At 37.3% G+C, this 24,739-nt stretch overlaps 1 protein-coding gene across 1 annotated transcript in view; it reads right to left on the bottom strand.

Moving 5' to 3' along the window:
* The window catches only part of cdkal1 (CDK5 regulatory subunit associated protein 1-like 1), an 821,501-nt gene that overhangs the window by 477,716 nt on the left and 319,046 nt on the right, over positions 1-24,739 (bottom strand). Inside the window, exon 9 of the mRNA XM_039736195.1 lies at positions 26-192. Within this exon, the coding sequence (XP_039592129.1) occupies positions 26-192 (167 nt within the window). The remainder of the gene's footprint in view (positions 1-25; positions 193-24,739) is intronic.

Raw genomic sequence — 24,739 nt, 5'->3', positions numbered from 1 at the left:
GTCATGTGTGTATCTCAGCACTCACCTCCAGATGCTCTAGAATGTAAGGAGGATTGGTCATGCCGAGCCTCAGCATTGCTCCCTCAGGAATCACTTCGACAAGGCGCCACAGGAGGGTTGGTAGATCTGTGCCAATGTCTCTCCCATAAGCACCAGTGTCTTCACTAGTCAGCCATATCTCACAAACTCCCTCTACCAAGAAAGGAAGAAAACAGATTAAAAAATGCAGAAAGCATAAAAAAGATTGGCAGAAACATTCACTTTGTAAATAAATAAACAAACATTCACTTCTGCAGATAATACAAATTTTTCAATTTTAAGAGTTGATGCAAAAAACAAAATTTAACAGGATTAAGTAAACTATTTGCTCCATAGTCAGACATGTGATTCACTTTCATGATGCACAACTAATTCCTTGCTTAATTACACTTATTCACACTATCTTTCTACTGCAAAAATTGATTTTCTTTTTCATGAAATTTTATATGGACTGGCTTTTTATCTTTTTTTATTTCATCATACAATTTTATGACATTTGGCCATCTAATCATAATAAAATCTGTTTTATACACACTGTATTTTGTAAAGAAAAGCTATACTCTGATAGGCACTGTTATAACTGGCATATTTACGTTTTTGTTACATTATTCCAGGGTTTCTGTAAATAATGCATTGATTGTTCATTGGGAGTTTTACGGCCTACAAATTTTATTTCGATATTTGATTATTCCTAGAAAGCTACCTTTAGAGGTTTCAAATCTTCCAACATAATGTTCAATACCATCTTCTTTTGATATGGGCATAAACATTTCGGGGCTTATTGCATGGTCCATTACTACAGTAATATATCCCATGAATCACTAAGAATGTAAAATTGGTTATGTGATATGTGAAGATATAATAGTGATTATGTGTGATTCTATCTGAGACTCCCAATATAAGCAATTTGCTTAAGAATAGAACTTTGATTTTTGGATTAGGAAGTGGGTTTTGACATCAGTATTTTACCCAGTTTCAACCTTTGCTTTATTTTTTGACCATGTCTATTCTCCCAGGCTTTCCTCATTAAATTTTTCACTGAATTTTTTCATTCAGTACATTTGTTTGTTTTTTGTCCTTCTATATAGAGGTAGAGAAGATTTAATGATAAAACGAAGTGAAATGTAGGCAGTACCGTAGACTGTAATCCTCTCTTCACTGATTCACCAGTTGACACTAAATTAGTCACATTCTGACTAAAATGAAGAAATATAAAAGCAGTGATATCTTGCATTTCTTGTTTTAAACTATAATAAAAAAAAAACATATAAATGATTATAAATGTGAAAACTGCAGAGACAGAATAGAGCTTTTAGCCGCATTGCACTCATGCATGTAAACTATGCCCCATTCACATTTCAGAGAGGTACAATAAAGACTGCGGCCTCAAAATTTTAAAAAACATAGCCAAGATTTTTGGACAGACTTCAAAAGGGGGAACAAGGCGCACCAAGTAAGCTGTGTGGATTGGCCCTGACCAAACTTGTAATAACAAATCACCTTATTGTAACATCAAAGCTAGAATTCAACAAACAGACTGAAAGAGAAAGATGCAAATTAAAAAACAGACGCATAAAGGAGCTAAGGAAAAAAAATAGCTAAGTGAAATCAGAGGCTGATGAGGTAACTGATCTATGGACGAAGAAATTCTCCAACAGGGAAAGAACAGAAATTTGCTTTTAAGTCATTTATGAAAAGTCCATAGTTTCATCCTTTAAAGAAGCTTTTCTGGACAGTATTTTTATATATACAATTTATTCGATACATTCGTTGAACTCCTTTGCTGGAAAATAATTTTATACATTCTAGATGACAACGACTAAGCGAAGAATAAAGGACTGCACGTTGAAAAGAGGCCCAAAAGCACTGGAGAGAAAAGAATTCAAAAAAGAACAATAATGATCGAAGTGCAAATTTGGAAAATAAGGAAAGTAATAATCAGCCCGGACCAAGTGGAACTGAAAACCTAACAGGTCCAAGCAGGGTTGAAATAAAAGACAAAGAGCAGAAGACAAAGTAGAACATCGTAAAGAGGTTCAAAAACATTGGAGCAATACACACACACAGCAAGTTACAGATTAGGAAAGTATTAAAATTCGAAAGTCTCTAAAAACTGATAGTAAGGATTGCATTAGCGCTAAGAAATGAAAATTATTACTCGGTGAAATAACGGAACAGCAAAAAGAGATCGAATATATGGACATAGGTGATGTGACAGATGTATACAGATATTGTTCAGCTTTAAAGTTTAAGTCGGAGACTTTTAGATCATCTAATTTGTGTTGCCATCTGGGAAAAGTAGTGTTTCTTCTTAATGAAGAGGCTGATCCGCCAGATTTAAAAGATTTGTTGTTTGGTGAAAGTGAAATCCACAAACACTACAGGCAAAATACTTGAACCTACAATAATCTGTTCGCGTTTGCATCATCCAATGCTCAAAACGTAGATTTATACGATTCTGGACCATACGCTATGAGAATCTGTAGTCCCACAACAATTAAAGCTAAGAGAAGCTGAATTTCGAAGAAACCACAATTCGGTCATGTTTATATTTATGATCAAGAAGAGATGTAACATAGGAATTAAAGAGTTAAACGATCGGATGTATTAGAAATTATACAGCCAATAATGGGTACAAATCTATACTTCCAAAAGTATCTCACTTTACATGAAATTTACCTGATAAACACGGACAAAGAAGTTTTCTTGGATTTCTATATGAATCCAGAAAGATCACAGGCACATTTATAATAAACAACATGTGACAAATTGTCAGCGATAATAGTTTCAAAAGACGGAGGTATCAAAGGCAGAGTTGATATTCGTGTTTATCCAAAAACAAAGCACAATTCGGTGTTTCTGTCTAATAAATTGCTTCAGTCCGATTCTTTACTCCTTCGTTTGCTTTTCCCTGATTGCGAAACAGGATGATCGTATAATATGAAACACACGAATATGGATAACAATCTCTTTAAATTGTATATCTGGTTGCCCATACCTGAGGGTTGGCGAGTGAAGCAACCAGGTCAGAGACTCCTAGTTCTTCTTGAATTTAAAGTCATTTTCATTTGAAAGGAGTACAACTACTGCCTAACGTGACCTGAGTTCATTTTCCATTGCATGGAATTTACCTCCTTCTCCATGTGTGTATTATCCAAGTACACCTTTTTTTTTTGTTGCAGTTCCCAAAAAAATAAAAACTACAGACTTGCCAGAAAGAGAATGAGAGAATGACAAATTAGTAGTGTTGCACATTACACCAGTACTAAAAAACGTTCCAATCTACCAATTTTTTTTAGAAATACTACTAAAAAATACTACACCAATATTTTGCTAAACTTTGCAATCTTACTACATTAAAATGTGACTGTAATTGTGATAGTAAATGGGTTGGTGGGTTCAGTGCTGAATAAGGAGTCTGACCAAGATTCACCAGTAATTTTAATCACTAGCACATTCACCTGTGTTTTTCTTCCATGCTCGGATTTGGTTGTTACATTTAAAATAAAGGAAATTCTATTCCATTACTAAAGTCCATGTTCAGTTTGGTGAATATTGTCCTTGTTGGAGGAAAAAAAAAAACATTTGCATTTATTTTTGTGAAAAGTACAAAGCTATCCATTATTTGTTTCAGGTGTAAGGTGACACTAATAGAGGACAAAGAGCTCCTCTTACCTCGGCATGCTCAGCATTATTCCATGTATGTAATTTCTAGACTTTGTGAATGAGGCAACTATTTCTGTTTTACATATGACCTCTTTCAATTTCATCACTGCCTCACCACTTGAACCTTTTATATCTTTGCTCTCCAAAAGGGCGAGGATCACACGTGTCAGGTGGACTAATTGAAAGGAGAGGAAAATAAAACTTTTGAAAAATATAAAAACAACTGAGGCCAGGACGGATATACAGGAAACTCTTAATGTGGTGCTCCTGCAGTGAGGTTCACTTTAAATGAGGAAAAACAGAGGCCACCAGCCCATCTTATTTCCTTTGGCTAGGCATCAATAAAATGACAACTGTATAGTACATACCAATTATTGCCACAACTCAGCGATGTAAATACATAGCCCTTGGAGATTATGTTGATATAAGTTTTTAGTTTTTCCGCCTGAAATAGGTGTGTATAAGAGAGGAAATGAATTTTTTGTGGAAATTCTGAGTTCCCTGCTTGGCAGAAGCGTTGAAATGGGTGTAAAGGAAACAGCTGCTGTGGTAAAAGGACTGGCAAGTGTAAAGACAATCGAGATAACGAGAGAACACTCCTGAAAACACAACCTGGAGGGAAAAATCAGGCAAACAGTAGTTTTCACTCGTACTTTGAACTGGAATAACAAAAGAAATTATAAGCATTCACTGGCATGCAGCAACACGAACCATATACTCAACAGCATAACATTAAAAGGTGTTCAAGTTAAACATAGAAAATCCAAAAAATGACATACCTGAAAATGTTCAGAAAGTTAGAAACACAGCACTTAAACGTCTATTATCTAAAAACAGAGGAAGCATGACGGAGAAAGAAGGGAGGTTTATAGTTTTCTTCATTTTTTGCAGGCCTTCATTAAAATTACTTAAACTTGGCTTATACGTAAAAAGCCAGTAATGCTTCTAAAACTGTAAACATTTGCTTAGACTTACACATTTATTATAATCATGTGAATTACTAACATGTTAAAAATCCACCAAATGCCTCTCTATCTTCCTTTCCTTTCTAATGCTAACAGAGATCCAACGTTAGCTGCCAGAGGACATTATGGAAAATCAGATGTTATGGACAGGACCAGATTAAAAATCTACAGTGTCCCTGGTCATCAGCACTTCCAGTGCCTCTATACACAATACACACCAAATACAATTTAATAAGCCAGTATCAAAGGCAAACAAACTACCAAAACACCTAGGACCTGTGTAAATTTTTGTAAATTCCAAGTGAAGATCTACAGATTAGAGGACAGCTATTCAAAACTGTTTAATCAATCATAATTGTTAATGACTTGTGAATTGCAGTCTTGCTGTTCTTTCAAATAAACAAAGAATCAGAAAATTGGCAAAGCACAGTAAAAGCCGACTTTCTTTTGAATTCATGTCGTTGGGTTTTTAAAAAAAATTCTTTAAGTAGCTTTATTCACATCCCAAAAATAGAAACAAAAACAAAATAAGGCCTAGACACATCCCTTGTAATTATATGAACTAAAGCAGGGCAATCAAACCTGAACAAAATGAACAATAAGAAAAAGAGGTATTACATAGAAAAATAACTATAATTACTACAGTATTCAGTTCTTACAGTCCAAACTATAGCAAACCAACACATAATATGGTTTAGCCATCTGCACACAAGAAAGATCATCTGTAAATCTGAACAGAGTACCAAACAACAAACAGAAAAACGGGAAAAGATCTAAAACGACTCCTTTCTAAAATGAAGACCACTGCCTAATAGCCACGCCCCTTATTTTCCATAACTGGTCTCCATAATGTTGGGTCTTAAGAAATCTAGTAGACCCAGCTTGATCAGAACATCACTAAACAGAACTCTTAGATATGAGACATTCTCAAACTGTAAAAGTTTCAGAAAAATACAGAGTACCATACCCAAAAGAGAAGTCAAAGTCAAAAAAATAAGTTGCTCAAAATGTATTAACCGTGAACTCAAATTAAATGCATCTAAACACGTTTGAGAAGTATTCACAATTTTGGACAACTGGGAAGTATACAACACTGGTCTGCACCAATAATAATACTACTTTACATTTATATAGCGCTTCAGGGAGCGGGAAGCCATTTCAACCACCATTAATGTGCAGCACCCATTAGCTGTTAGGTTGTGAAGTGGTGAGAAAAATTGCCAATTAGTGACAGGGGATGATAAGAGGGCCTGAATGACTACACCAAGGTGGGCAGTTTAGCATGGACATCAAGATATACCCTACTCTTTACAAAAGGATGCCCAAGGCTCTCTTATGATCACAGAGTCCCGGTCTCAGTATTATATGTCATCCGAAGAACGCCATCCCTTTTACAGCATAGTGTCCCAATCACTGCGCTGGGGCATTGGGAACCACAAGCCCATGATGGCCTCACCATCACCTCTTCCAGCAGAAACTCAAGCTTTTCCTAGATGGTTTCCCATCCAAGTACTGGGCAGGCCTGAACCAGCTTAACTTCAGGTGGAGGACCTGCTCTGTAGTGCATGTGGTACAACTGATTGGTAACACAAGCTCCATACTTACTATTGTCAAGTGCCGGCAACCAAGGTGGGAATCACAAATAAAAGTTCACCAAGTGGAAACACATAACAACAGAAATTTAAGGCAACTAAGACAAAACCAAATTAAAAGTAAAAACTTAGAATTAAAATCAGTTATTACACCACAACATTAAATAAAAAATTAAATGTGAAATAAAATAAACTCTGCTTAATAATAACAACAGTAATACCTATTTGAATATACCAAATTTACTATCATAAATACACATATTTAATCCTATACTTCATATACTGTACATGTGAATCTATGGCCCATAAAAATTAAACAGTGCAAGAGCGGTTAATACCAGTGAGCGAGATCTATAGATGTTTTGCCTTAGTTGCTCATCAGATTCCAGATGGATCACTATTTGCAGATAACTTATCTTAAACGAAGATTTAATGACAAAAATGATTTGACTTTTCACCAAATCCATCTGAGCCTACTGTATACATTATATTAAACTCATTCTGGAACATCACTAATATAATGAATCTTTAGTAAATAAGGTGGCAATCCTGGCACAGGAAGGCATTCATTCCCTATGTATTTATGTTAAGAACATTAGTCTCCATTACAATAAAAGTAAGTAATTAGGAATTATCCTCGGTCATATCTCTCCAGTGGTCACAAAGCCCCACTACTTCCACCACCACATAAAGTCACCAGAGTCGAATCTCTGTGCAGCAGCCGACAGAATGGAGAAATGAGGGGCTGAAAAGAAGTTCATCAGGACTAAAATGAAGATTGCCTGAAGGGGGAAAAAAAGGTTTAGCACAGCTGCTATCTCGAGGGGATGAAGCCTAATAAGAATGAAATGAGTGCAGATAGAGGGACTTTGATTCATAGCTGCAAACATGTATTAAAAGTGCCATAAAACTAGGCAAGTGTCACTGTGCTCCCTTAGGCGCCATAATGAAAACAGTGCTGTCTGTACACAGGAGAAATGTTTGAAATTAAAGCGGGATGAATGCCTCTTGCCTCTTCTGTAATTGACTCCACGTACCGTACTAGACTCACAGATTTTGCACAGCTTCTCCTTGACTTCTATTTCTAAAATGAGGAATTCACAGTAATAAACTCTTCTAGGTTAGGTCAACTCTACAGAACCTTTAAATAACACATCTACTTTGAAGTGTGGGTCTGGGGAATAGTAACAAATGAGAAATGATTAAAGAAATCTCTTCTTCCATTTTATGAACCTTCCTTCTCAATGCAACGCTGCAGGGAGCCTAAGCTTACTCCAATATGGCCAAAGGCAGATACTAATTATGGAAAAGATGACACTTTGTCACGTGGCACATTCACCAACCAATCCAGATGACGGTATGATTTTTGAATGATGAAATAAATACGACTGCCTGTTGAAACCTCGTATGAAGTCAGGCAGAACATAAAAGGCAGCCTAGTGAGGGACTGAGCAAGATTTCAATTGTTCAGAGGCACAAACGCTAAATACTTTGCCATTGGACAATAAAAATAAATAATTCTAATTCATCAACATATATACTGTATGTACACATACACACATGTGCATATTTTGTAAAAAATGCATACATTGCCAACTTTTACATTGAATATTGAAAAGTAAAAATACTCATGAATTTGTAGGTGGGATGTCTAAAAACATTTAGGCAGCACCATTCCAGAATGGAGTCAAACACAGCTAATTCTACCATCACACTAGACAACTAGTTTTTTTAAAAATGTTTTGCTTCCTGAAAATGTTTCAGTGATTATGATACACAGCTTGAAGCGGAGCACAAATATTTTTTTCAGATTGACTGAATCACTTTGGAATTTGGAGAAACATGAAATTCAATTTTTTGACGTTAACAGCTTAATGATGTTGACAAAATGTATTTGTTCAACTGGGCAAAAAATGTTTTTCTGCACATTTTCATTTGTACTCCACATCTGATGAATCTTGTTTTAGTGTCCAACAATAGTCGGCCAGCAATGACAAGATTTCATTTGCCCTGATGCCGCTTTTCCATCATTGCAATGTCTTTATGAAATCTTTCACCATGTTTATCACTAACTGCATCAAGATTATCAAAAGTCCAAATGTTAATATAGAAAATCATTCTTTAGTGACATGTTATACTTCATGGTTTTGCATGCTTAAAGCATTATTGTCAACCACCTGAGCATAGTTTAGTGCTCTGTGGATGTCAAGAGAAATCTCGGCAACATCCTTAAAAGCTTATTTGATTTCTTCTGGGGAGATCTTTGAACTGCATGTCATTAAAGATGTGTCTGATTTGTTGACTAACAAAAAATACCACCTTTAATCTTGGCATCATTTATATGCGGAAATATTTGTAACAAATACCTAAAAAGCCTTTCTTGTTCATTACATTCACGAAATTTTTAAACAGTCGAGGTTTTATGAAGAGGAAGCAAAAAAATATTTTTGCTGGGGCAATGATATGCCATCATTTTCTGCCCTTACAGATTGATCAGTTCTTTTTAATGTAATGGGACACTTTAGCAAGGCTGTCCCATTCGCAAATGACGCAAAAGGACTTGGGATATCGGAGCTGCATTCTTAGTACCAGTGCCACTACTTTTAGATCATCTCAGATGTTCCAGATATAGATGTTATACTATATATGTAAACTTGTAATATTGTGGGGGCTTAGGATTTCTTCTAAGGGAACATGCGCTGATAGTGCATTACCACACCCACAACATTACGAACCATCTAGATTGGGACCCTGCAACTGCAATAAAACGATACGTGACAGGAAAATTTAAAGGCAATTCTTGTGAACAGCAGGCGAAAATCCATATGATACAGCAAAAAGAGATCAGAAAGCAACAAATAAGAATTTCAAGGCTTCCTTAGACACAAAGCAAATTAACTGAAGCTGTACCAAAGAAAATAGAATACCAAAAACATTAACATACTCAGTATAATAGCATGTAAACTATATGGAAAAGTGAATTTATGAAAATGTTGGACCACCATTGTTCTCATTGTCCGAGGAATGCAGTGTGTGTATATGTATAAACAACTATGCGTTTAAGTAGTAAAATTAAACCAAAGGATATTCATTTCAACAAACAGTTCTAAATTAAAAGTATAATTATCTAAACATGCCATGAAATTCCCATTAGTACCAGTTAGTTACCACATACTTGTGGCTCTCTGTCAATCAACAGGGAATCCTTTTCCCTTAACATAACATAAAATTAACATTATTTTTAAATCTGACAGGCTTACAGAATAGTGGAGATATTAACAACCACCTGCCAGCTCTTCTCAAACTAAAGTATGGCTCTGAAGGCATAACACTTCCCTGCTTTAAGCAAACTGATATAAAACACTAAAACAGACAACTAAACTTATGAAGTAAAAGGTTACTATTAAAGAAAAATAGAGAAAAATGTTTTGCTTGTAGGGAAAAAATGAAACCAACTAGTCAGTCGCAACACTTAAGAATTTTAGCACTATCCTTTACCAACTGCCTGCATAAATTTGTGTGTGTATGTACAGTATACACTCACACACACATACTGTGTTTATATTACACATTATACATATAAGAAAGAGAAATACAGATCATTAACTGGAATTCTGATTAGTTAATTTTAAATGCATAATTTGCAAACATCTGCCTATATAGAGAATATTGAACTTGATGTAATTACTTAATTCTTGGATCAGTTTACAACTTGCAGCAGTGATTTGCAGAACAGAACATTAATTATAAATACAAGATGAGTGACACTGATCTACAAGACATAACCTCTGCTACAGATTTAGCAGCTAATGCTGATAACATATTTTCATCATCTTGGTGATATACAGAAGCAGTTAAAACACTACCAAAACATTTGGTTATATTTTAAAACTGTTGAATATTAACCAAGGGATATGGTGCTCAAACTCTAATGTTCTATTAAGACTGCATCTGGACTACTGAGTGAAGTTATGCTTTCGCTGCCACACCTGCTCCAAAAGCTGTCCAGAGAAGAGCAATCCAATGTATCACAAAAGTGCATGTTCTATTCCAGGGGTCACCAAATCTAGTCCTGGAGGACACCCGTGGCTGCAGATTTTCATTCTATCCCTTTTTTTTTTTTTTTTAAAGGAGTGCCCTGTTTGTGCTGCTAATTAACTTCTTGAGAATTCATTTTAATTGAATTGCTTTTTTAAGATTTGTTCCCCTGAATTGCTTCATTTGTTTCCTTAAATGGCACCCAAGCAGAAACGAAATGTGCCGTGAGTGAGCCAACAGAAGATCAACTAAGTCAGGGCCGCAAACTCCAACCAGTTTCACGCCAACCTGCTCCTTAACGAGGTGCCACTTCTTGGCGTTAATTAAACTCGTTCTTTAATTATGGCTTATTGCTGCTCTCATGGTGTATTAGCAGACATTTCCGAAATTGTTGATTTTCTTTTTTCTAAGAGCACTGATAAAATGTTTTGTGGACCTGAGCAGATCGACATTCCTGAGACCTTCATCTTTCTTTATTTTCAGATATTGTATGATGGACACCAGTTGTTTTGACTCATTTTGTATCTTATTATTGTTTAGCTGCTAATTAAGGAAAAAGAAACAAAGGAGTCTGAGACTTCAAGAGCAAGTCAAATAAAATTAGTTCAAAAGAAGTTAATTAGCAGCAAAAACAGGTCACTCATTAAGAAAAGGGTTGGAATGAAAACCTGCAGCCACAGTGGCCCTCCAGGACCGGAGTTGGCGGCCCTTGTTCTACTCCGACATGCAACGTAACCTAACCATCTTTAGGTCAAAACACAGAAAGGGGCGGAGAGAATAACACATTTAAAATGCACCAGAATGTAAAGATAAATTGAATCCAAGACGACACTCTTCATAATGAAGTGCTTCTTGGAGTCCATGTAGATGAAAGGGAAATATTTCTCAGAAGTGAAAATAAACATTTAAGTTACGCTTAAAGCATACTTCAGGACCAAATGTTTTAATTCATTTGCAAGGACTAATACTGGTTTGATGATAAACGGAGTCATGTAATCAACTGTAACATTAAAACAACTGAATGTTCCCTTACACATGCACTTAAGTGTTTATTTATTTATTTTTTTTTAAAAAAAGGAACCACCCTTTTTTAATTTTATGAAAAAGTCACTTAATTACTAGGGAAAAAGCACACCTTAGGCTACCCATTTCACATGGAGTAATACCTTTAAAAACATACAAACAATTTTGGCAACAAGTCACTTTGCTCAACTTAGCTTGTCAATCTCTAGATACCCAATTTATATAAAATATCACATAGTCTGTACACAGTGGCATAGCAGGCAGTGCTGCAGTCTCCCAACAAGCATTCCAGGTTCATCTCTGTGTGTACATGTAGGATTTTTTTCCCCCCCAAGTACTATGGTTTTCCTTCCACACCCTAACAGACACGCAAGTTAAATTGACAGGCAATTCCAAACTGTCCTTGTGCGAGTGTGGGTGTGTGCTTGGATGGGGCCTGCTAACAGCTTTCACCCTGTATCCTACCTCGAACCAAGCGCTGATGTGGTAGCCTCCAGCCCTCTGTGAAGGAGGATTGGGTTAAGCATATTTTAAAATGTTATATAGTATTATTAGAAGTACTATACATTAAAGTGTTATTTTCAGGATTTGAAGGTCTCTGATATACTTCTGTCTCCCACACTACTTAGTAACTTCAAGCAAAATTTACTCTAGAACACCTTTCATCTGTTCCACCATGCCTTTGTTGAATTACTCATTTTAAAGTAACAGCAGCTGTCTGCTGTACTAATTCATGTCATAATTCACGATACTTCAACCATGTCTTATTTTAACTCTGCTTGCTTAAACTGAAAAGATTCATCTCATTCAATCTTTCCTTATGACTTGTAACCTGCAGTCCTGGAATAATAATCTAATTCTTTTATCTGGACTTTCCCAAAAGCTGTAATATTTTATTTGCAAAATAAATAATTAATTAATTAAATAAATGAATATGAGAACTCAGAAAGGTGTTTAGGCAAAGCTTAGTCCAGGGCCACAACTAAAACCAGAAAAAGAAGATGATGTATGGTAAAACATTACACTAAATAAATAAACAAACAAACAAACATCAGTGTTTGTACTGTCACTTCAAAAAAGCTTTGAAAGGAAACGCTTCTTCCACACTGCATTAATAATTGAACATTTGTCTTTACTAAAAATCTCCACTGCTAACAAAATTGTGGCTGGCATGGTAACTCCACACACTTATCACAGCACAACCTCTTTTGTCTTGTTTATCAGAATTTGAAATCTGAGCACCACTGACAAGGCAAGTAACCAATAAAGCAGTATAATGGTATCCAGATGTTGACTAAACTCAGCGGGGCTTCCATTTCAACAGTGATGGAGTCAAGTGTCCTCAGAGAGGAAGGATGAAGTGAAAAATGAAAGAGAATTTCCAGGGCCCCACATACCAATTTCTGCACACCAAGAAACAAGCAGAGACCTAAAGCAAGCCCTATACGAAGATTTCAAGCAAAAGCCAACAAGTAAAGGTCAGCGTCACCTAGTGCTTGTAAGCAGAATTTTCTGAACCGTAGACAGCTTCTTCATTTGGCTCCATTAATGCATTCTTTTGACCTAGAGGGTATACGAGCAGAAGCCACAACAGGGATTTTACTTTTTCCTTAAGCTTAACATTCCTAAAAACTTACATAAACGTTTAGTAAATAGTTTACGTTCTTGTCTCATATTTGCTCAGGGCATCAGGCCTTTTATTTAAACTACATTTACATTAAATGAAATCCCACACTAAGGGCGTTTACTTGAGGGGTATCATAGCAGCTGTGGATAATACACACAAAATATTTTTTTTCTCATTCAGAAAAGTTCAAAAATGAGAAATGGCAGAAATCAGTTGTGAGACCACTCATTTTTAAATTGCTAGAAATCCTTCACATGAAAACGTAACAAACAAGCTGGATGAAATTACAGATTAGCAGATACAGCAGAATAGGCCTAATTTGCACAATTAAGACAGAATTAATGTTTAGGTTTATATTGGATAAATTAATTTCACTGACAAAAAATGCTTTTACTTGTATGACTGTTTAAATTACAAAACATTCATTGTATACAAAAAGAGATACAGAATTAGGAAATACATTAGACCTTGTGGAACAAATGTAGCAGAACTTTATGAAGTTAATATTGTGCTCTGAAAGACAGTAATCATAATTAGTGGAAGAGAATGGAGATGGGCTGGAGTGCCACCTTAGTCTGGTTTCTGCTGCTGGAAAAAAGCCTGACCTCCTACAACCCCATAAAATGGAATTAAGATATTCGGGAAATAGATTAATTCATCATCAGCAAAAGTTACTTGAAACAAGATTGACAGCCATCAAGGACGTTTGTGTGTCTGTAGATGGCTAAGCAGCTCCACTCTTTAGACAATGCAGGCAGAAAAGTCCAATTGGGAGTGAGTGCAGAAAATAATGAATCATCAAAAGGCTAATGGGATGCCTGGAGTGTTTCTACGGAATATACGTTTAGAACAGTATGTTTAATTTTAGTTTCCATTTTATAAGGAGGTCAAAGCAGACCTGTACAAAGTCATGAGGTGAGCTGCTAGGGTAATTCCATGTTGGCCAACTGTAAGAGAGAGAGAGGTTAGGAGCACACACTGGCACAGCACATTGCCGCACCCACCACATGACAAACCAACTCAGGATCCCAGATTAGGACCCGAGTGCAATGATTTTGACAGACACAGTCACAGCTTTCTCAGCTCTTATAAAATTTAATGTTTTCCTCACTTAAGTTCTCAATTAAAGAAAACAGATTATATCCAAATCTTATTGAAGAATTTCATCACGAATGGTTATCAACAGAAAAAATAAGTACAAGGGCAATCCTAACAGCAAAAAAACAAAGTTAAACAAATTAATGCCAAAAATGTTGATCGGTTACACGACACATTGATTAAATGTGTATCAATAGACTATACTGAAACAGTTGGAGGTGACTGAGCGGAAGATGAAAACATAAACTTACAATATCCCGAAGAATATCTAGAACTGTTAACACCGTCCGGTCTTCCACCGCATGAATTACTGTAGAAAGAAGGATGTATCCAAGAAATGTAATGTAGTACATTTTCCTGGATCCATCCATCCTCTTCCACTTATCCGAGGTCGGGTCGTGGGGGCAGCAGCTTGAGCAAAGAGGCCCAGACTTTCCTCTCCCCGGCCACTTCTTCTAGCTCTTCCGTGAGAATCCCAAGGCGTTCCCAGGCCAGCCGGGAGACATAGTCCCTACAGCGTGTCCTGGGTCTTCCCCGGGGTCTCCTCCTGGTTGGACGTGCCCAGAACACCTCACCAGGGAGGCGTCCAGGAGGCATACTGATCAGATGCCCGAGCCACCTCATCTGACTCCTCCTGATGAGGAGGAGCAGCGGCTCAACTCTGAGCTTCTCACCCTATCTTTAAGGGAAAGCACATACACCCTGCGGAGGAAACTCATTTCAGCCGCTTGTATTCGCGATCTCATTCTTTCGGTCACTGCCCATAGCTCATGACCATAGGTGAGGGTAGGAACGTAGATCGACTGGTAAATTGAGAGCTTTGCCTTACGGCTCAGCTCCTTTTTCACCATGACGACTGATGCAAAGCCTGCATCACTGTGGACGCCGCACCGATCCGCCTGTCGATCTCACGCTCCATTCTTCCCTCACTCATGAACAAGACCCCGAGATACTTGAACTCCTCCACTTGGGACAGGATCTCTCTCCCAACCCTGAGAGGGCACTCCACCCTTTTCCAGCTGAGGACCATGGTCTCGGATTTGAAGGTGCTCATTCCCATCCCAGCCGCTTCACACTCAGCTGCGAACCGATTCAGAGAGCTAAAGATCAGACAAAGAGCAGTTCAATAGACCTTCCATGATAGATTAAAACTTTGGACGGCGTTTTCCCTCGCCCAGACGCGGGTCACCGGGGCCCCCCTCTGGAGCCAGGCCTGGAGGTGGGGCTAAATGGCGAGCACCTGGTGGCCGGGCCTGCACCTATGGGGTTCAGCCGGGCACAGCCCAAAGAGGCAACGTAGGTCTCCCTTCCCATGGGCTCACCACCTATGGGAGGGGCCAAGGAGGTCGGGTGCAGTGCAAGTTGGGTTGTGGCCGAAGGCGGGGACCTTGGCGGTCCAATCCTTGGCTACAGAAGCTGCCTCAAGGGACGTGGAATCTTCCCGGATAATAACAGAATTCGAAAAATTCATTTTTACCTAATGGAGAGAAAGAAACAAAATTCAATCACGGGCAGTTATACGTTGTGTTGTCATAATGAAAGTCCAAACACAGAATCAAAATTTAATATTGACGAAAATATAATTCAAAAAAATTGTTGTTACTAAAGTTTTACAGTAAAAGTGTAAGTTAAAAAAGTATTTGCGTGTTAATTTCAAAGCCAAACAGAAAATCTTATTACGCAATGAATAACTCTAATGCAACATGAAACATACTTGACTTTCAAATTATTACTTTTTTCCTATTTTTAAATAAAGCTAATTACTTGTAACGTAAAATAGTTACTTCTATTATGCATAACAATTCCCATGAAAATAACAATCTGTTTAAATTGTACATCTGCATCACCTATACTCAAGCAGAAGAACTGCAAAGAGGCTAGCGAGTAGCACAGGCCCGGGGGTTGGTGAGCCAAGCGAGCAGCGGGGCAAAGCCCCCAGTCTTTATATATAAATATACCCAAAAAACATGCTTCAGAATTCAGTCATCATTGCCACAAATTAAACTGGACCAAAAAACAAGGTTTTTAATGTAAACAGAGGATAGGTAAAAACAAAATCTTGATTATGATAGTATAGAATCAAAAATGTTGCTGACATTTAAAGTAAAGAGAGTTTTCAGAGAAAGAAATATTAAAGAGCTGCTGTACATTGTAGTGTAAAAGCATACCCCTATGGGAAAACTTTGATTTACTCTTTTGAGAAGGCCCAAATTTAATGCACAACATACATGTCAAATTAACCTTAATGTACAGTACTGTTGAGTAGATAGATAGATAGATACTTTATTAATCCCAAGGGGAAATTCATATAATCCAGCAGCATCATACTGATACAAAAAAAAAAATATTAAAGAGTAATAAAAATGCATGTAAAAACAGATAACTTTCAATAATGTTAGCATTGGGCTCCATCCTGCCATCACCATCCTCATAAAGTACTCTAATAAAGACAGGTGAAACCCAGCAGAAAAAGTTCAATGGTTACCATCTAGTCAGCATGGGGCAATATTACAGAGAGATGCTTTTTAGGAGGAAAACCTCCTAACCATCTAGGAGTTCCTTATTTGTTCTGATTGAATATTAACCCATTTTCTAGCACAACACTTGAGAATGCTAATCCCTCTAAAGCTGACTGTTGCCTTCACTTCCAAATTCAGCAAGCCTTGGATCATGAGGTCAAATCAAGCCTCTCTACTACTATCATTAACTTCAAATTCTCACAGGAATTCAATCATTGTACAGCTTTCTTCAATTGTGAAACAAGTGGCTGGCTTCCTTTCTTCACACAACCCACACAGAGTTAGGAAAATGACTCATTTGCAAAATAAAAATTGACATCAATATACTTGTGGCCTAAGTAGTGCCTCGGGGTAGTCAAAAAAAACCTGCTTAGAATTAAAGGTGACCTTAATTGGCTTAATTGCCACATGCAGGAGACATGTTGGCTAATTAACGTCACAGTATGCTGAAATGGGTGAGCGGTCTTTATGAGGTGCATCTACAACCACAGAGGGAGGACAGCAGAAAAGACTGGAGACAGAAAAGTGAGCCCTGTAGGTGGCTGTCTTTGTCAGAGCTCAATTAGGGGTTCCCTGGACAGTCTGGGGGCACTGTGAAGATTTATGTAGAGGTTAGTGACAAAGTGGCATAATTAGTGAAGGTGGGGACACTCCAGAAGGGAGTCATTCACATCTGTTTTTGCTTTTAATTACTGCAGGAGCCTACAAACTAGTTAATAAAAATGTCTGCTTTGGACTATCCATCTGCCTCTGTGCCCTTAATGTCAGGTGGGATGATGTTCCCTTTAAAATGAGACAACTGAATGTTTACTTTGATTAACAGATGTAAATGTGATAAATGAGAAGTTACAAACTCATCTGGCAATGTCCATAACAAAATTTAACCCTGTATACTTATACCTTGCTTGATGTATTATTGGTGTCTTTACCAAAGTGCAAGCAAATCTAAATAGCCATTCTTTAACTAATGCCACTGAACTATCCTAACCTTTCTTGTGTGAGGAAAACAGAGGTGAACAGAAAAAGCAGCAGGCATGAAGGGGTACAGCTGACAATACTTCTAACAATTAAAATTAGGTAGGGACACCCGGGGTAAAAATTCTGTTAGATGTTTGTCAGACATGAAAGTGTGAATGTTATTGTGCTCTGTATATGTTAGAATAATAGTAAAATTAAGTATTGGCAGACACAACAGGTGAAGACCATGAATTTTCCAAAAGCATTCCATATGTTAACTCTGTACCAATGTAAATTTCTTGGTAATGGAGTTGCCATCATAGAGGGTATCACCTGCCCAATAAAGAAGGCCACCATAACAGCACCAAAATGTACCTCACATCAATTTAAAACATTTAATAAAAGGGTATGGAATAATACCTCCCTGCTGTTAGAAGGCCCACTATTCACAAGAGAGTTTTGAAAGCCAGTGCTGTTCCATTTGTAGAATGAGGTTTTGCCCGCAACCTCAGTCAGCCTGGTGATGCAACAACAGGGTCTACTAAGTGAACCAAAAGGATTCACGGAAGGAGTTTTAAAGCAACTTCATCACTAGTGCCTCAAGGAATTTGGAGTTGGGAGGACAGTTGAACCCAAATACTCAAGTTGGCAGAAGAAGCGAGTCCCAAGTAGAGAGGAGGAAAAAGGATGAGAAAGGCAGAGATGGAAAAACTATACCAGCCACTCCAAACAGTTTAAAAAAAGCCTAGGCAGGCATAAGGAATTTGATTTATTTCACTTTATTCTAGAGCGTTATTCAGTTCATTCACCCTCCTTTGTATTTTTTTTTTTTATAAAGATGCTGTTCGGTTCAATTTTGGCCTCCTTGGCATCATTCTGAGTCTAGATAAGGCTTACAAACAACCTTAATCGTTCACACTGGCAGGTAGAGACATAAAAATTTTGCAATGCAACATCAGATTTCACAGTTTATGCTGTAACTTTCTCAGAATCTTCATACATTTTGGCTTTTTTGGGGATGTCACGGTGACAATGAACCTTTATATATACAGTACATCAGTTCTGGGAGGATGTGACTCATTAAGGGTGGTACTCTTAAATGCTTGTTAATGACAATACAGCCAATTTCCATTATACAGACTGAGGTGCACATGATGCAGTGACCTGATCATCAGAGGCTAATATGACCTTATGTGCACATGCCTCTGGAGGTCACAAACTACCTGCCTATTCAGAACTATCTGATCTTGATTAATGAAGGCATTTCCAACCCAAAGAGACACAATATGCAGAGTAAACAGCCCCATGTGGAAGTCCTCATCAGTTCACACAGTGATAAAATTAAGAGGAAATGCAATTGAGTAAACCAGGCAGACTATATGAGCCTGCATACATGAAGACTCGCCCACTTGCTCATCTCAACATATCACAGAAAAGTACCCCCATTCTCCATCTCTAACACAGACCTGCTCCGTCTTCCTCTGGTCTATAAAGCCCTTGCCTTAGCTCATCTCATAACCCAAGAGTGGAGTTTTCTATGACGCGAGTCCTGGTTCAGGTCTGCAGGTGGAGGTAAATACGCTGTTTACACACACGGTCATAATGGATGTTTTCTCATTACACACAAGCTAATACATCTGCTGGTACTAGCAAATCATAGAAGTACAAAATGCGATTGTAATGTATTTTTAAACAAAAACATGATACAAAGTAATTTAGTTATCTACTCTGGCCGGTTTCAAATGTAAAAAATCTAATTCTCCTGACACTGTTGGAGGCGCTCTTTTGTATGTTTACATGACTGCATTTCAAGGTTACTTTATTTTCCAAATTTCAGTGTCCAAGGGCTGGTAAATAGAAAGGAATCTGAAGATGAAACTGAAGATGAAATAATGAGCAAAATAAGTAGTAACACGTGAAACTATTTTGTAAGTGTTACATTAGATGATTCGTTCACTCACATTTTTAAAGTGGTTTTAAAGTAGAAATTGCAAGATGCATCAACACATAGCCTGAAGACACAGCTTTAGGCTATGAAAGCTGTAGGATATCATCACTAAAAATGCTAGCCAACAAAAAGTTATTTTTCTGATACAAGGAGCCAACCATTCAGTTGTCAGTATAAAAAAAAAAAAAAGAAGATGCAAACTGATGTGCCAGGGACATACAGTAGGGCAGGTTCATGTGTGCTTTGATTATAATAACAGTATAATAGTAGTTAAATAAGGTAATTTACTTAAATCTTTATTGTATTAATATTGTTAAATATTTCCTTTTACTTATTTATTGTTGGATGACAGTGGTGTGTTTAGACTTCCACCAACGCACTAAAACCGGTCTATGAAGTTCCTGTGCTATCCTTCTAGAAATACAAACATCAAGCCCTATCAGCCAAATGGACTAAATGAAAACTTCATTATGCCTAAATGTAATATTTAGAGTCACTAACTGCCAACTGGTGATGACACCCGTTTATTTCAAAACAAGTTTTACTTAAAATATATGGCCAAAGGTTTGTGGACAACTGAAAATAACACCTATATTGGCTTGTTGGACATCCCATTGAGAAACTATTGGTCATTCGTATGGAGTTTTGTGACTATAACACCCTCCACTCTTCTGGAAGGCCTTAAAAAAAGATTTTGGAGTGTGCCTGTGCTAATTTGTGCCCATTCAACCACAACAGCATTTGTGGGTTCAGGTACTAACAATGAACGAGAAGACCTGGCTCACAATGTCCATTCCAATTCATCCCAAAGGTGTTCAATAAGGTTTGAGATTAGGGCTCTGTGCCAGCCACTCTAATTTTCTCCATATAAAACCTGTCAGAAGATGTCTTTATAGACCTAGTTTTGTGTGTAGGGGCTTAAGTTTAGCTAGAATAGAAAAAAGCTTTCCACAAACTATCACCACAAAGACAAAGTGCACAGTGGTCTAAAATGATTATTAAGCTGCAGCATTAACAATATCCTTCAGTGAAACACCAAGAAGCCCAGCCCAATCCCTGAAAAACAGCCCCAGACAATTATCCCTCCGCCACCAAAATTGACAGTTGGTACTACCCTTCTGGAAAGTAGCGCTCATTCTCCTAGCATCTACCAAACCCAGATTTATCCATCAGACTGCCAGGTAGTGAAGCGTGACTCATCACTCCAAAGAACATTTTCCACTGCTCTAGAGTTCAATGGTGGCATACTTTACACCACTTCAGCCAATGCTTGGCATTATACATGATGACCTTACGTTTCTATGCAGCTGCTCAGTCATGAAAACCCATTTCATGAAGCTCCCGATGTGCAATTCTTGTGCTGATGTAGCTTCCAAAGATAGTTTAGAATTCTTTTGTGACTAATGCAGTACAAGATAGGAGAATTTTTTTTTTTTTAAAAAAAAACACACTATGCACTTTAACATTCAGTGGCCCTGCTCTGTGGATTTGCAAGGTCTTCCCCATCATGGCTCCTCACAATAATGATAGTTACAGTTGACCGGGCACATCTAGGAGAGCAGAAATTTTACATGTCAATTTGTGGCAAAGGTGGCATCCAGTAACAGGGCCACTTTTAAAGTCACTGAGCTCTTCAGTAGAGCAAAATTCAACTGCCAGTGTTTGTCAATGGAGATTTCATGGCTATGTGCTTGGCAGGTCTGTTGCTTCACTGCCTCAAGAACACTTGTATTTAAAGATGTGAATTTTGATACTAGTGTCTGGGGCTAATACAATGAAGCCTTCATTGCAAAAACAACTAGTCTGTATGTAAATGAGAGCTTTTAATGTCAAAGTGTGATTGAGCATCGTTATCAGGTAAAGGCAGAAATGCAACCACAGGTTATATTGCATGACTTAACAAAATGTTTTGATTGGAGTGTTTTTTGTATTTCTTTACTGTAAATAAAGAACTTTATTTGCATTTTACCCTGGTATTTGAGTGTTTTCATCTACACACTATAATGTCATTCCTCGGTTAAAAAGCATAAATACTATTACCTTCAAGTAACTCTAGAAATGCTCTAGTATATGTATGTGTGACAGCCCCCTCTGATAGACTGGCATCTATTCTGACATGTGACTCTACCGGCACATGTTGCTGCTGGCACAGGCTCTTGTGAAGAGTCGGAATATAGGATGGAGTTTCATTGTCATATTTTTTTATTTTTTTTTAACAAAGAATCTCATACTAAGAAGGGATAAATCTTTAGCAGATATATATATATCTATATATGTATATACATATATATACACACACACACAGTATATACAGTGGGTACGGAAAGTATTCAGACCCCCTTCAATTTTTCACTCTGTTATATTGCAGCCATTTGCTAAAATCATTTAAAATATTTTTTTCCTAATTAATGTACACGCAGCACCCCATATTGACAGACAAAAAAAAAGAATTTTTGAAATTGTTGCAGATTTATTAAAAACTGAAATATCACATGGTCCTAAGTATTCAGACCCTTTGCTCAGTATTTAGTAGAAGCACCCTTTTGAGCTAATACAGCCATGAGTCTTCTTGGGAAAGATGCAACAAGTTTTTCACACCTGGATTTGGGATCCTCTGCCATTCCTCCTTGCAGATCCTCTCCAGTTCTGTCAGGTTGAATGGTAAACGCGTTGGTGGACAGCCATTTTTAGGTCTCTCCAGAGATGCTCAATTGGGTTTAAGTCAGGGCTCTGGCTGGGCCATTCAAGAACAGTCACAGAGTTGTTGTGAAGCCACTGCTTCGTTATTTTAGCTGTGTGCTTAGGGTCATTGTCTTGTTGGAAGGTAAACCTTCAGCCCAGTCTGAGGTCCTTAGCACTCTGGAGAAGGTTTTTGTCCAGGATATCCCTGTACTTGGCCGCATTCATCTTTCCCTCGATTGTAACCAGCCGTCCTGTCCTTGCAGCTGAAAAACACCCCCACAGCATGATGCTGCCACCGCCATGCTTCACTGTGGGGACTGTATTGGACAAGTGATGAGCAGTGCCTGGTTGTCTCCACACACTGAGGAGAGGCAAGACACATGACAGCCCGCATGGGGTTTGCTAAAAGACACCTGAAGAACTCGGAGATGGTGAGAAATAAGATTCTCTGGTCTGATGAGACCAAGATAGAACTTTTTGGCCTTAATTCTAAGCGGTATGTGTGGAGACAACCAGGCACTGCTCATCACTTGTCCAATACAGTAAAGGCAGAAAGGTGTATATACAGTATATATATATATACACACTCTTATTCAATAAACTGTAAACAGTATGATGTAACAAAAATTTCATATAATAAGCAAAAATTGTGTTCATGTTCAAAAGTCTACAGAGTTACACTGAACTGTAGATGAATGTACAGATGCAGTATCAGCAAAATTACAGGATAAATTTGGGATGGGACGATTTTTGATGGATACATTTCTACACATTTATGTGCTTTGTACATTAAGGGTCCTCTTTGAAAGGGAGTACAAGTTGCCTCTGCCTTTACATTTTGTTCAGTGTTCTTTAAGCCCACCCATTTCTTCTAGCATAGGCAAACAGGAGACAGGAGCTAATATCTGGAATCTGAACACAACTCTGGAATTGATGCAAGACAAATATGGGTATTAACAGCTACAATTTAGCAAAGGGCTCAAATTCTGTTTATTATTGAGTAACATCAAACAGTACAGTGTCAGAAAATGAAAATCTATCCTATCTCTACATATGTAAAGTGAATTAATGTATGACTACATATTGAGGCAATGTGTTGATAATGATGTGTGGGTTACACCTGCACCACCTTCTTCAATAGTATGATTAATTACATTAATTCAATTAGGAGGTATATATCCACACTTCTATACATAACACCTTTGGGTTTCCCAGGATTGCAACATCCTCTAAACATGACACTCTGCCTTCCAATGGCCATAGACGTCATCAAGTCCTTTTACAGGAATGGGACAACATCTGACAACTGCATATTCATATGCTCATCGGTTTTTGTGTGGCAGAGGTTCAAGCAGTGGTGCCTGCAAGAGGCAAGCACACTAAATACTGAAGACGTACTGAAAGATAACTGTAGTTAATGGTCACAGTTGGCACTTATTTTTGTTGTATTATTTTGTTTTTCATTATTCTGACTTATTTATTATTACATTACCAATGAATGTTGACATTTCACTCCAGCAATAAGTGTTGAATGTCTTTTTTTCTATCATTATAGATAAAGGCTAATGAAATAACTACTCAGATTGCTTTAATTTTGGGTTTCAGCTGCTTTATAATTATTAAAATTTCCTTAAATAAAATTTCATATATCAAGTTAACAATTAAAAAAAAATAAAGTTTTCAAGTCTAATTGAAACTTGGAACATATTGTTAAAATAGTACTGTTGCTTTAAACTGAATTCCTGTATGCTTTGTAAAGACCTTTTCACAATGCTGTAAAATTAAAGGCCGATTATTAATGAGCCCACCTTTGCAATCCATCCAAACACTGTGAGGAGACAAAGCCTAATCAGGCAGCACTGGATGCAATGTAGGAATTAGGTCTGGAAATTTTGTCTGTCTATATTATCTATTGTTTCTGTAATATTTTCACAGCTCTATGAGATTTACCTAGAATATAGTGTCCATTGTACACATAATGGTGGATTTAACAACACTTGTCTAAGCAGGCATACAAGAATAAAACCATGTTACAATCTACAGTGCAAAGGATAATAGCTATTCAAGCTATGCATGTGTAGTGGAAATGGGACTAATAAAATACATGTAAACTGCATTAATTTTGTTAAATAAAGAAATGCATTTGCTATGTGTAGGTGTTCCCATTGAATTAGTTATAATGGATGTGAAAGGTCGGATAGATATTTAGGTCAGGTTAGGTTACTTTACACATATATACTATACTCAGTAACATTTACCCAACGAGGTCACCGGCATTTAGAAACAAATGTGCCTGTTTGTATGTGTAAGTGAAGGGTAATTATAACATTTTAGAGGTATGGTACGACAAAAATCTAAGTACAAATAATCCACATGAAACCTAGATAAAATGCATTAATTGTTAAGCTGGATACGATTCAGTATAACTGCATTTTTGTTTGACAGAGGAGAAGGACATTTAGTATTGCAATAAATCTGCTGTGAGTAACATCACAGTTAAGACACAAGTACAACTACGAAGCTTCATCCCTGATGAGATAATGGTATTGGCCCAGGAGGGATCTGCTTCAGCAAATTCTTTTCTG

The sequence above is a fragment of the Polypterus senegalus genome, chromosome 15, assembly GCF_016835505.1.
Source record: "Polypterus senegalus isolate Bchr_013 chromosome 15, ASM1683550v1, whole genome shotgun sequence".
Lineage (NCBI taxonomy): Eukaryota > Metazoa > Chordata > Cladistia > Polypteriformes > Polypteridae > Polypterus > Polypterus senegalus.
The sequence above is the reverse complement of the archived record's forward strand: the minus strand, read 5'-3'. Positions and strand labels throughout refer to the sequence as shown.